The sequence below is a fragment of the Mytilus californianus genome, unplaced genomic scaffold, assembly GCF_021869535.1.
Source record: "Mytilus californianus isolate M0D057914Y unplaced genomic scaffold, xbMytCali1.0.p SCAF_6, whole genome shotgun sequence".
NCBI lineage: Eukaryota > Metazoa > Mollusca > Bivalvia > Mytilida > Mytilidae > Mytilus > Mytilus californianus.
The window spans coordinates 64,256,877-64,270,755 of record NW_026262712.1 but is presented as its reverse complement, the minus strand read 5'-3'; the positions used below and the strand labels follow the sequence as shown (position 1 = coordinate 64,270,755).

The window sequence follows — 13,879 nt, the reverse complement described above, 5'->3', positions numbered from 1 at the left end:
TGATATTGAACTAATAACACGTTACAAAGATAACAGAAGCAGTTATAGTTCAGTATCCGGATTTATGCAAAAAAGAGCAAGGGTATTCTAAACGGTCAATATATTGCTAAAGATCGAGTCAAAAACAAATAGTTGAATCAGGTCTGTTAGTCATAATTAATCCATTTGCATTACGCATTCTTAATCTGCACTTTATACATGATTCATTTCACTCACATTATTTCATATGGTTGGTTCTATTTTAAAAAGAGGGATATTCAAAACTCATAAGTCGAAGAAAAGCTGACAACGACAAGGCAATAAACGAAAGACGACAAGAAGACGACCAAATCGACAAAACACTACATAGAAAACTAAAGATCGAGCTAAACGAACCCCACCTAAAAATCGGGGTGAGCTCCGGAAGGGTGAGCGGTTTCTGCTCTACATGGAGCAGACGTGGTGTTGCTAATGCAAGTACATATCCGGTCTCTTTAATATCTTCTGTAATTCTCTTCGATTTATTAACATAAAACAAAAGCATATATAACTTGATGATACTGCTTATCACCTCATACCATAGCAAAAATAAACTTAGGATGTATAAGTACTAGTAATCGTTAACACGAACGTTGATTCTTATATACGTATTTTCAAGTGGAAGCCATATATTGAAATCGACGAAGTAACACAAGAGTATAAAGGAATGACCATTGAACTACTTAAAGAATTATCGCACAGACTTAATTTTACGTATGTACCGACATATAACATATTAAATTTTTTTACATTAGATCTCTTTCCTAGCAATTAGGAAAAGGTGCTTAGTTGACATAAGGTTTAAACAGAAGTTATCATTAAAATTAAAAAAAAAAAAAGTGAACTCTTTTGATAGGTCATAGTTGACAGATAAGTTTTTAAAAAGGAATAATTTTCACTCCTTTCCATCAGGTGATTGCAATAAACTCTTTATGATAGTTAAATAAGTTTTACAATTTAATTTCATAGCAATGAAATGAAATATAAGACAATAGTATGCCGAAGTTATTGAAAATTGTGTGGAAAAATCTGATATGGGTAGATAACTCCCTCAACACTGGTGTCCCTTTTACTCTAATTTATGTCATGTATTATTCATATTTTGTAGATATGAACTAATACATCCACCAGATGGAAAATGGGGAGTGGCATCAAGCGATAACATTTGGAATGGTATGTTAGGACAGTTACAACGTAGAGTGAGTTTGAAATTGATAATTGACTCATTGACAATCATACCGCACCTCATTATTTTTATATTATGTAGATTTATATGAACGAACATAAATGAATATTAATCTCATCTACTGTACCAATGGAAGTTAGCTTGGAAAAAGGAATTTGGTAATAATGCAGCAAGTTGTCATAACAAACTTTCTGAAAAGGTTCTAACCTCTTACGTGACTTAAGGGCATACAATACAGTTACAGGGGAGGTAATGACGTTGCTAACGTAAAATGTTATTTTTCGTGACGTTAAACTGCGACGTATCGGGAAAAGATGCATTTATCGAGTGATTTTAATCATGAATTTAAAAATTAGTACATGGACCCCGCTTTTTTTAAATGACATTTGACTTCATACTGTATGAAGATTATTTGTTCCAACTTTTATGAAAAAATCACCGCTGATTCTTTTTTTAAATACATAAATATACAGCAAAAAATACTGGAAATGAAACAAAAATGAATAATTAACAAAGAATTATTACACAAATTAAGAGCATAGTTTGTACAGAAGATATTCCAAATCTGATTACAAAAATCCACATGTGTTTATCTTTTGAAACAAAAAAGTTAGGTATGTCTGTCCAAAGTATAGAAATGTCAAAAAAAACGAAATTTTAAGTAAATGTCTAAAATTTCGACCTTATTTATCTCTAATTTAACCACATCTATTTAGTATCTGTTGTGAGAAAGACACGTTTTTTGCGTTTACATTAGTTTCAATATATGTATATCTTTATGTCTAAACATGCTTAAGGCAAGGTAACTGATAACTTTCCTGAACTTTGGTATTTGAAAAATGAATTAAAATTTTAATACTTTGAAAAAATTTAAATATGTCATGCTATTTTCATAAACATTATAAAAAGTATGGGTCACGGAGCTTTTTTTAAAAGCTACAGAAAGTCCAACGTTGTCTGGTTTTGTAAGGATTATACATGCATATGGAAACCCCAATTTTAAGTGATAAAGAAGGAAAATTAACGTTATAGTTTCAAAATGAAATCAGAAGAATAGCTCTTATCACGTTCTTTTAGAAGACAACTAGAATAAACAGCTGCGCCATGAGCGCATGATACGCCCGTCGTCTTGTGTGTGAATTATTATGCAATAAGCATAAATAGTTTCTGACATACGGCGTGACATGCGAAAACCCCCCTTTTTTTTTTTACAAAAAACTCAATATCTCTAAAATAAAATTTTGAATCATCACAAAAAAGTATACAGATCTTCAAATTAATATAACTAAGAAGTGTGTAAAGTTTTAAGCAATAATCATAAATCGTTTTTGAGATACGGCGCGACATGTGAAAACCCCCCTTTTAAAAAAAAATCAATATCTCAAAAATAAAATTTTGAATCAAAACCAAAAAGTATACAGAAATTTAGATTAATATAACTAAGAAGTGTGTAAAATTTTAAGCAATAATCATAAATCGTTTTTGAGATACGGCGCGACATGTGAAAAACCCCTCCCCCTTTTTTTACAAAATACTCAATAACTCAAAAGTAAAATTTTGAATCATCACCAAAAAGTATACAGATCTTAAGGTTAATATAACTAAGAAGTGTGTAAAGTTTTAAGCAATAATCATAAACTGTTTTTGAGATACGGCGCGACATCTGAAAAACCCCTCCCCCTTTTTTAACAAAATACTCAATATCTCTAAAATAAAATTTTGAATCATCACCAAAAAGTATACAGATCTTAAGGTTAATATAACTAAGAAGTGTGTAAAGTTTTAAGCAATAATCATAGATTGTTTTTGATATACGGCGCGACATCTGAAAAACCCCTCCCCCTTTTTTAACAAAATACTCAATATCTCTAAAATAAAATTTTGAATCATCACCAAAAAGTATACAGATCTTAAGATTAATATAATTAAGAAGTGTGTAAAGTTTTAAGCAATAATCATAGATTGTTTTTGAGATACGGCGCGACATGTGAAAAAAAAAAACACACACCTGTTTTAGTTACTAAGTCCTGTAACTCAAAAAGTTTTAATCTTATTCTCACCAAAGAGTGTACAGATCGTTTGACCATCATAAGAAACAAATATGTTAAGTTTCATGAAATTTGGATAAGTCATTCTCAAGTTACGGTGCGACATGTTTACGCCGGACAGACAGACGGACAGACAGACGGACAGACACAGGACATTTGTATAACATAATACGTCCCGTCAAAAATTGACGGGCGTATAAAAATTGGGCTCCATTGATACGAAACAAAATAAGTTAATTTCCTATAGATTCCTGTATAAAATGTTATTTCTGATTTAAATCCCTTTATATGTTTAAATTAGAATGTAATCAAACACAGTATATTCTGTTTATTTTAAAAGCAGTTGTATTTATGAATAAGGTCACACACTTTTCATCATTGTGATTTAAGTCTTACGAATGAATTGCATTTCTGTCTCAAAATTTGCGTATTGCATTATAGATTTAGACCGATAGTTGTTTTACCACTTTTACAATTCCAAGATGGTGGCACCCACTCGATCTATCTTCAAAATATTGTTTAAATATTTGTGTTCTTTATGGAATGGAATTACCGGATTAGCTGAACTTGAATTTAGAATTATTTGTTTTGTTTTGTCATGGTATTTTATGTTGGTTAGTTTTAGAGACAAGAAAGGACGGTAAATTTGTAGTATATTATCTTATCACGGTAAAGACAGTTTTGTCGAGTACAAACAAACACATGTTCTGTGGTGTTCAATTTACAAAACATTAACAGAAATTTATCATAACTCGATTATTCCCCTACATAAAAGATACACTACACAATATCCAATGGATTATTATCGTCATTAATATCACATATAATGTAAAAAAAAGTTGAATTGAAGTAATTTCATAAATGTCATATTATACAAGTCATAGAATTGAAATCAAAATATAACCACAATATAACTTTGTTATCACTTTGCATGTTCATTTATGATGAACTGTACAAATTCTGCAGTGATCAATCAGGCAGATATAAGTCGTTAAAAATCTATGGTAACGGTTTATCCCATCTAGAACAACCTCTTGAAACAATTAAATAAGTGAGTCAGGATCCAGTATGCTTGAACAAATGAATAAATAAAAATATAACAGACAAAGCAAAATGATTGCACGTTTCATAAGAAAAGACACAAACAATTCAATCATCAAAATTTTACGAAAAAGAATGGATGTCGTTTTAGTAACATATACCAACATATACAGTATGGATGTTTTTTTCAGGAAGTAGATTTGGTTGCAGCGCCACTTATTATAGATGCACACAGAGAAACTGTGGCAGATTTTACACAGCCATATTTTCATGAAAAATCTGGAATCATCATAAAGAAACCAGTTCAATCGCATTCTACGAAATTAGTTGACCCATTAAATCCAATGGTCTATCTCTGTGTTGGAATTTCTCTGCCAGTAATAACATTTCTTCTGTTCCTGTTCGAAAAGTATAACCCGTTTTACAGACAAGTTGCTGGTAGAATGAAGATCAGGGGACTGCATCATTTCTCTGATGCGTTCTGGTACATGTACGGAGCATTACTTTGCCAAGGTAGGTTTTCTTGTTTCATAACTTCCCAAGAAATATTTGTTAAATATTTAAAAAAAACAGTTGTCTTTCTATAAGTTATTTTTTTTATCCATCCTTTTTATAGTCATATTATCTTTTTAAACATATAAATATTTTTCAGGACAATATATACTGTCAAAATATAGCAATAAAATACATGTTGCAGTCCAAAATTATTTCAGGTGGAGAGCATGTTGCAGCATCATCAGCAGGAAGGACACTTCTTAGTTGCTGGTGGATATTCTGCATCATAATAGTGACCACTTACAGTGGTAATTTTGTGGCTTTCTTAACTGTGACAAAGGAAACATTACCTTTCAATGACGTAGAAGGACTAGTTGCACAAACAACTTATAAATGGGGTACAGCTGGTGAAACAGTATTCGAAACAATTTTAAAGGTAACTTATATAAAAGTAGTTTACGTTCATTTATTTAGATGATTGAAAAAGGTTAGACGTTTTCGTATAAATTCAAGTCTGTAGTCTACCAGAGGTTGTTTCCTGATTAAAACAGTTCATAATTACAATTATTGCATTATTTTAAGACGATATGGGCATTCTGTCGTTGTTTCCATTGGATTGTGACTTTTTTTCTGATGTGACATTTTTTAATATTTTTATATTTAATTTCTTTAAAGAAAGATAGTACACAACAACAATAAGGCTTTAATTGTTTAAATTAAAATACTTATCTAAAGTTTGGGCAAAGAAAGGGACGATATTGAAACAAACTGAAATTTGCAACGCACATAACGTTTTTAATATAAGGGTAATACTGTTTTATAGAAACGTGTTACACCGTACGTTTATTTGAGCGATAGAGAATTAAGATTTTTAATTTTACGGTAAAAAATTTCAAGAGTGTTTCAGTTTTCGGTTTAGATGATTGTACAACATTTTTGAAAATGTGTTGAGGTGTAAGTTTGTTATCATGATACCACGTGTCACAAACATAGACTGAAATTTGGCAAAGTACATTTCGTAAACAAGGAACTAATAATAGATAGGGGAAATTTTACAAACTGATATTGTATCATGCCTATTCCCTGAAAATTACTTAACAGCTCATTTTAACATTAGTGACATGGAAATAAATGGTTCTAGTGGGCCAGCCATAGAACCTGTTTTTCTTTTGGCCATTGTTTTGTCTGTTGCTTCAGTTATGGTTTTCATAGTCCTCCTTAGTCTTGTGTAAAGTTTTAAGAAGTAAAATATCAAACAAAAATGATAAATATAAGAATGGGAATTCCTTCTCTCTGTTTTCATTTTCCAGTTCACAAAATTTGTTGACTGAAAATGACAGGGAATCTATATATTTGAACTGGACTGAAATATATCAATACTTCTTGGTACTCGATTGACTTTTTTATATTTAGTTCCAAATATCTTGCTCAAAATGGTGTTTTTTACGACAGATTTATTGATACTTTTTGTGCTCGTCTTCAACCTGTTTCAGTAATCGTATTCATTCTTGTATATAAGAATCTGACCGTGAACAAATTTCATTAACCAATGCTACAATAGTGTCCCTCTTTTTATATCGAAACTAAAGACCAATAAACATGTATACCTTGACCTATAATGGTTTACTTTTATAAATTGTAACTTGGATGGAGAGTTGTCTCATTGGCAATCATACCACATCTTCCTTTATCTATATTTGGGCTCCAAAAAAAAACCTTTGTTTAGAAAACTGACGTTGTTACAAGCGCATTCATAAAGTTGGAATAACGTTCAGCGGACACAACCGGCAGTCGACAAAGACAAAAATATAATTAATCAGAATGCCATCTTCAAGTGGAAGTCAACAACAAATACCAAGCTTATTAAACTAAATGATGTAAAGTGCTTTGTTGGGATAAACTTTCAATATTGACATTCAGTTTCAAAAGGCAATCAAAATTGATATTTAAATATGTAACCAGCATTATCATCAAAAAGAGCAGAAACAGGACAATCAGAACTTCCTAAACAAGGCATCATTTATAAACAAGTATGCAATTTACTTATATCAATGCAATTTTAAACTGCTCTTAGCAATTGTATCGGGTTTTGCTTTACATTTTGATTGACAGACTAGCTTGATGGTGGTAAAGACAACACATGTTTACTGGCAACATTGCACATCTTTTTATCTAAAAGATAAGGAAAAAAAATAAGTACAAACACAAAGGACGAATCAATGACCAATACCATGTTTGTCAAATTCACTTATAAATAATTGAATTTTATAAATAAATATTTGTCAGGATTTAAGGCTAATTGTCATTTGGTATAACCATTTATATAATTTGAAATATCATGCTCACAATAACATCAAATAGGTTGTCGGCAAATGATTTATGTTTTGCAAAGCATTTGTCAGGTTAGTATATACAGATCAGCAGGAAACTGCAGCCATGCAACGTAATACAAAAATAAGAAGATGTGGTATGTTTGCCAATGAGACAACTCTCTACAAGAGACCAAATGACAAATAAATTAAAATTAACAACTATAGGTCACCGTACGGCCTTCGACAATTAGTAATAAACCTTTGAGTTTTACATGTTTTTGTACAGAATTCAGAGTTGCCAGAACGAAGAAAGTTATGGAATGGGATATTAGAATTTAATCAGAGTGATCCATCAGTTTTAAGTAGCGATCCTGCAGAACAAATACGTAAAGTTAGAGGTGGAAATTACGCATTTATTGGAGAAAGGACATACCTAGATATGGCTATAGGACAAAGTTGTGACATGTCGATAATATCAACTGATGATTTCCATCCACTTCTAATAGCTCTTCCCTTGCCGAACAATACTCCATTTTTGAAAGTTTTTTCTGATGAGTGAGTAAGGTTAACAGTTGCATTTTAACAACCCCGAAAAAAACCTAAAACAAAACAAAACAAAACGACATGTAAACATTTGTAAGACATCTTTTGAAAAATTGGATTAATAGAATACAATTGGGATGAGGATCAAATTACTGCTACATTAAATTCGTTATGTAGTAACAAGAATATTATTTTGAACAATAGAACAAATTGGAATATCTATCTGTTTGACCAGTCTCATATTTTCGTCAGATTTAAACAATATTACTCCGTGGCCGATTTGACATTACAGCACAATATCAGACTGAAACTTTACAATACCATTTGACAAACATGTAAACTTTGATCTTTGAAATAGATTCAGACTTTGGAATAATAGTATGAATGAAAGACAATATTATGAGCATACATATAATTGAAGTGGTTCATTACTATCTAAAATTGAAGATAGTTTCCTGACAAGAGCATGGATAGAAGAAATCATACCGCTTCGCGTTGAGAAATGTAACATGCCTATAATTCATATAATGAATAAACATAAGACGTTGGTCGACGGCAATGAGACAGTCATGCCTGTACCAAGTCAGGAATATGACAGTTGTTATCCATTCGTTTGATGTTTTTGAGCTTTTGATTTTTGCCATTTGATTAGGGACTTTCCGTTTTGAATTTTCCTCGGAGTTCGGTATTTTTGTGATTTTACTTTTTATCTTGCAACACTTAAATGCATTGATGTCATAGTCGTACAACACAATTTATATAGTTTTTTTTTAATCCAAAGGCACTGCTTTACCATGTTTTCTGAACATATCTTATTTCATACAAATAGTATCCAAACTAAATCCCCATATCATTATTTTTCTATTAAATGATATAAAACTACATGATAACGAATTTAAATCTTTGCTCTTCAGTCCATTTCGAAAATTCATCTATCGGCCACGGATCTATTTAACAAATAATGGAGTCAATAGCTGAAAAGCAATATACCCAACATAACACCGATGTATGAAGTAAAAAGTTTTAGAATGTGTAAAAATAATAAACGTTGTGTTAGTGTACCAAGTAATCAATGCAAATTCATAAGATTTTATAAATTGGTTTGCTTTCTCATTGCACATTCTTGCTTTCTGTTTTAATTGATATATCATTTGCCCTTAAATTGTATACACACAGACACAATGACCTTTTAAAGGATGGATTTTCATATTAAGTATTGTTTTAATAGATTACTATGATTTGTACGTATTTTTTTCATAGGCTACGTACTTCTCATGATTTCTATATTTACCTCATTCTATCTTTGAAGAATCGTCGCAATCATTGAAACTGGATTGATTCAGACTTGGATGTTGAAAACATGGCCAAAACCAGAACATTGTGAAGAAACGTCAATTTCGGACGCAAAATCCATCAGTGTTTCGGATTTTCAATTTGCGTTCTATTTAACCGGAATTGGAGTGATGTTAGCTGTTTTATCGCTAATTTATGAATACATTGAACGCACATGTTACCGTTGGGTAGATACGCATGGCAGGAGACAAAACGAGCAGAAGAAGATAACAGCATTTAAAGAAATTTAACCTAAGAACAATTATTTTCAAAGTCTATGAGACTATAAGAATGCCCGTTAAACCTGCCATTCGTCGACATATTTCATATACTCTCCAAAGTGCAAATAATTCAGTAAACGTAAAAGGTATCAAATGGAATACATGATTTTTTTATTTAATTGTTACAGTATTATCAAATAAAGGAATATTTATAGTTTAAATATGAATATCTGACATAATGTTATGTATCAATTTCATCAAAATAAAGATACCCGTCCTTGCTGCGATTGCCTGAATTACCATCATCTGAAACTCTAAATAAAGGCAACAGTAGTATACCGCTGTTCGAAAGTCTAAAGTCGATTGAGACAAAAACAAATCCGGGTTACAAACTAAAACCGAGGGAAACACATCAACTATAAGAGGAAAACAACGAAACAACAGAAACACTGAAGTGAACAAAAAACAAACGACAATGCAACACACACAGAAACGAACTATAAGATAACAACTGCTATTTTCCTGACTTGGTACAGGACATTTGAAGAAAAAAATGGTGGATTGAACCTGGTTTTTGAAGCTAGCCAAACCTCGCACTTTTATGGCAATATTAGATATAACACTAAAATGATACCATTACATGACAGGAATACAATACAAATAAATGCAAGAACATTCAGGACAGAGAAATACACAAATAAACAATACAATAGTACATTTCGACATGATAACCACAGAATAAAAACGAACACGTAACACAACATAGGACAGCACACAAAACAGCACAACAGAACCACGAACTGTCTTTCACACGACTGGGTCAACGCCACAAAAGTGACGTCACAGGTAAATTTCTAAAAAAAAATTTGATACTGTTTAAGATCAGGTTCGTAACTTTGTCATTTGATGTATTTTATAACAATTACAAGAATGTTAATATAGAATTGTGTTAGTAATTAAGGATAATTAATTGTATTTTCTAGCTATGTCGGTATTATTTCTAAATTAAACTGTAAAACAAATAAATAGTGTACATATAGCTGCTTTAAACTAAAATCTTAGAAATGAACTGGGTGATTAATTATCTTTACTTTTACATACGAATAAAAAATTAAAAAGGGGGTAGAATAACAACTTCAACGATAAGACATTTAACAATATCCGATCAGATTACAAATACAACATCATAACTAAATACATGAATGTTGGATAACAAATACCGTGACACGTCTTATAGTAATGCGAATTCACACTCAGCAAAACAGTCATATTCGGGAATAGGTCATGTTCGGTACTTAAAAGACCAGACGACGTAAATGGTAAAACACAATCTAAGACGTGGTAAAAATGTCCTTAGTTAGTTTAGACACAGACACATCGTTTGGATCAACCAATTCGTGATGGTGTCCATAAAATTTACGGAGTGTCATTTTTAATCTTTCCTCCTCATAACTTTGTTGGAGCAGTTTTTGCATAAGGAGCACACTCCTGTACATGAAGTCCGTATAGTGTGAACATGCACGAGCATAACGTATCAACTGAGATATGTAAACACCATACGATGGGGCAGAGGGTATGTTACTGCTGAGAAATGGGAAATTGATAATTGGGAAGTTGAAATCGTCCCGTTTGTCATAGATTTTAGTGTGAAGTCGTCCATCTGTGTCAATATTGAGGAAAAGATCAAGGTATGAAGCAGTCCTTCTTGTATCAGTAGTATCCTTAATTTTGAGTTCACTGGGATAACAGCCAAGTTTAGACAGGGACAAATTTAGGGTCCTCTAAGAGTGCTGTGTTAGTGTTAAGAGGGTGTAAGAAATGCGTGACAAAAACAAATGCTCGACAAAAACCATAAATATTGAGACTTTAGACATGCATAAATAAATAAATTACAACGTAAAACATTTCATATTTTAAATTCTTTTGCGTCTTTCAACATTTTGCACTGACAACTGGAGAGGCAAAAACACTCAATTTTGCTCTACCACCTATGCCCTAAAGTAGAAAACATTAGGAGCTCTAGAGTTAAAAGTTATTATAAAAAACTTAAACCTTCTCTGGTAAATTTTGCGTGTGTGAATAAACTCATCATAGACACCAGGATTGAAATTTTGTATTTGCGCCAGACGCGCGTTTCGTCTACAAAAGACTCATCAGTGACGCTCGAATCAAAAAGAGTTAAAAAGGCCAAATAAAGTACGAAGTTGAAGAGCATAGGACCAAAAATTCCTAAAAGTTTTGCCAGTTTTACAGCTGAGTTTCCATTATCATTAAAAGCATATGTTTGAATTAGTGTTAATGACCTCTTTTAAAAAACAGGAAGTCACTATCAAAAACTCGTGCCTTTTTGTTTTGAAGGTGAACATCACAAACAAGTAAACAGAAATGCAAAAAAGATAATCACGACAAACGATTTATATACATTATTGAAAAGGAAACACATATAAATTGGTTATCGTATTAAGATTTTTTAAACGAAATTTGTAAGACAATTTGAACCCATTCGGTAAAGAAAATGCTATAAGATCACATGCGGACCGTCTTTTAGTTTTAAACAAAAAATCGAATGGGAGAATAAGTTTAAGCGTATGTTTCAAAACTTCTTCAACTATCAGAACTAGACATTGCATATATGTATTTCCATTGAAATGTTGTTACATTGGTTTAATTATGTCTTTGTGCATGTAAAAATTCATCAGAGATAAGTTTCGTCCCTAAGGGTATGACCAATAGTAAGAACTTTTGTTTTGACATGAAAAACATTTGATACGTCATTTTCCTTAGAGATACTGTATCACTCAGGGTTATTTTGTTTTTACCTCCTAGACATTTTGTGTCTTGAGAAGGAAGCTTGGTGGATAAAGGTATTTATAAGCAGATTTATTGGTCTGGACAGAGGCGTCTTACAAAATGAATACCTACTAGTATAGTGTGCTCTGTAATAACTGTTTGAACATTTCCATTCGATATAACTAAATAAAAAAAATTTGAATTCTTAAAGTCCAAAAAAAAAATGTGGATTTATGTTATATTACACTGTGATATTTTTGGCCAAACTACTGGATAAACTGTGAACGTAACTATTCAATCCGATATGTAGACAACAACATGACGCATGTAATGTTGTGCTTTATGTTTTGTTGGGCTACAGCCTTATTAATATATACCACACATCTCATTTTGTTCATACTTATAAAACTTTCATACATACCTTTATATTGAATTTCATATTTACCTCAATCGATATCGCTAATCATAAAAAGTTATGCCAAATATGGAAATCATATTGACCGTAGATAACTAGTTTGAACCTAAAGAGCGAATCAAAGTGTTATTGTTTTAGTTATAAATTTGTTTTATATAGTCTGGTAGAATAATTAGGGGACCATTTGATTTCTTGGTATAAATGTTATCCTAGTAATTCGTTATAAGAAAGATAACGTTGCCATCGAAATTTACTAAACCCAATGCTAGCTCTAACCTGTCAACAAAAGAGCTCGTAGATATGACAACAGACAAAAACATCATCAAAAGGACAATCGACGAAAAGAAATATAGTCTCGTTGTGTTGACGACCCATTGGTGGCCTTGGGCTGTTTTCTGCTCTTTGGTCGGGTTGTTGTCTCTTTGACACATTCCCCATTTCCATTCTCAATTTAACAAAACATCTCACAGAAAACCAAAGACAGAACAACACGAACGCCATCAGAAACCGGGCTCAACTCCGGTGATCTGTCAGAGTAAACAGATCCAGCTTCACTAGTAGCACCCGTCGTGATGCATTGCAAATAACATCCGGTAATTAGCATTCGGCTATATCATTTTTGAGGAAGTTGGACCAGATTGACATCACGATAATTGGAACATATCCATGATCATCTGTGCTACAGAAACTTCATAACGGTAAACCAAACTATGATGGTGTCCGTAAAACTTTCGACGGGACTGACCTCAGCTGTACCATTAGGAACCCGTGGTTCAATAGTTCCCTTACCAGTAGCTACCCACTGCAATTTAATTAATTATTGAAATAATACGTTCTAAAATATCGTATCATCTTGGAGGATATATACTCCGTTTATAGGCGCTGCTTGAATGTTGCTTCATAGAAATGGCAAATTCACAATTGGAAAGTGCATTCCGTTTTCAAAAGACCCTCTTTGTAAATTTCTAGACGTAGGTGAATATGGGAAGCAGACATTACTGCATATGTGCTTTTCTTTATTCCAAATTAAATTGAATAAATGAGTTCAACATAATTACCAACGTTTAATTATTTAGTGAGAGGAGATCACCTACTAGTATCTAGCGAAACATTAAGTCAAAGGATAATGGTAGCTTCTTTTTCTTAGAAATTCTTATATAAATTTTGTAACAATTCGACAAGAAAGAGAGCCCAGTTGGTTCTCATAGGAATTCCAATTATCTGATATATATTTTGATGATATCAGTTTCAGAGAACTTTTCATTTAAGTACGGTGGGTTTTTTTCCATCAAGTAGGATTTTTACCCTTAATTTAAACAAGATATTTTTATGTGTGCTTGACATTTATTTTCGAAATGCGCATCTGATTCAGTAAAATTTGTACCGTTAATGTTATAACTACCACTGGGTCGATACCTCTGCTGGTGGACTGCTAGTCCGTCCCCGAGGGTATCACCAGCCTAGTAACAAGTACTTTG

At 32.1% G+C, this 13,879-nt stretch overlaps 1 protein-coding gene across 1 annotated transcript; it reads left to right on the top strand.

The window, feature by feature from the left end:
* Window positions 1-631: 631 nt before the first annotated feature.
* LOC127704657 (glutamate receptor ionotropic, delta-1-like) lies at window positions 632-9,392 on the top strand. Its single transcript, XM_052208792.1, has 6 exons — window positions 632-732; window positions 1,127-1,217; window positions 4,485-4,806; window positions 5,007-5,224; window positions 7,387-7,655; window positions 8,953-9,392. Exons 1-6 carry the CDS (start codon window positions 686-688, stop codon window positions 9,224-9,226), a joined length of 1,221 nt encoding a protein of 406 aa, XP_052064752.1. The 5' UTR covers window positions 632-685; the 3' UTR covers window positions 9,227-9,392.
* Window positions 9,393-13,879: the final 4,487 nt, after the last annotated feature.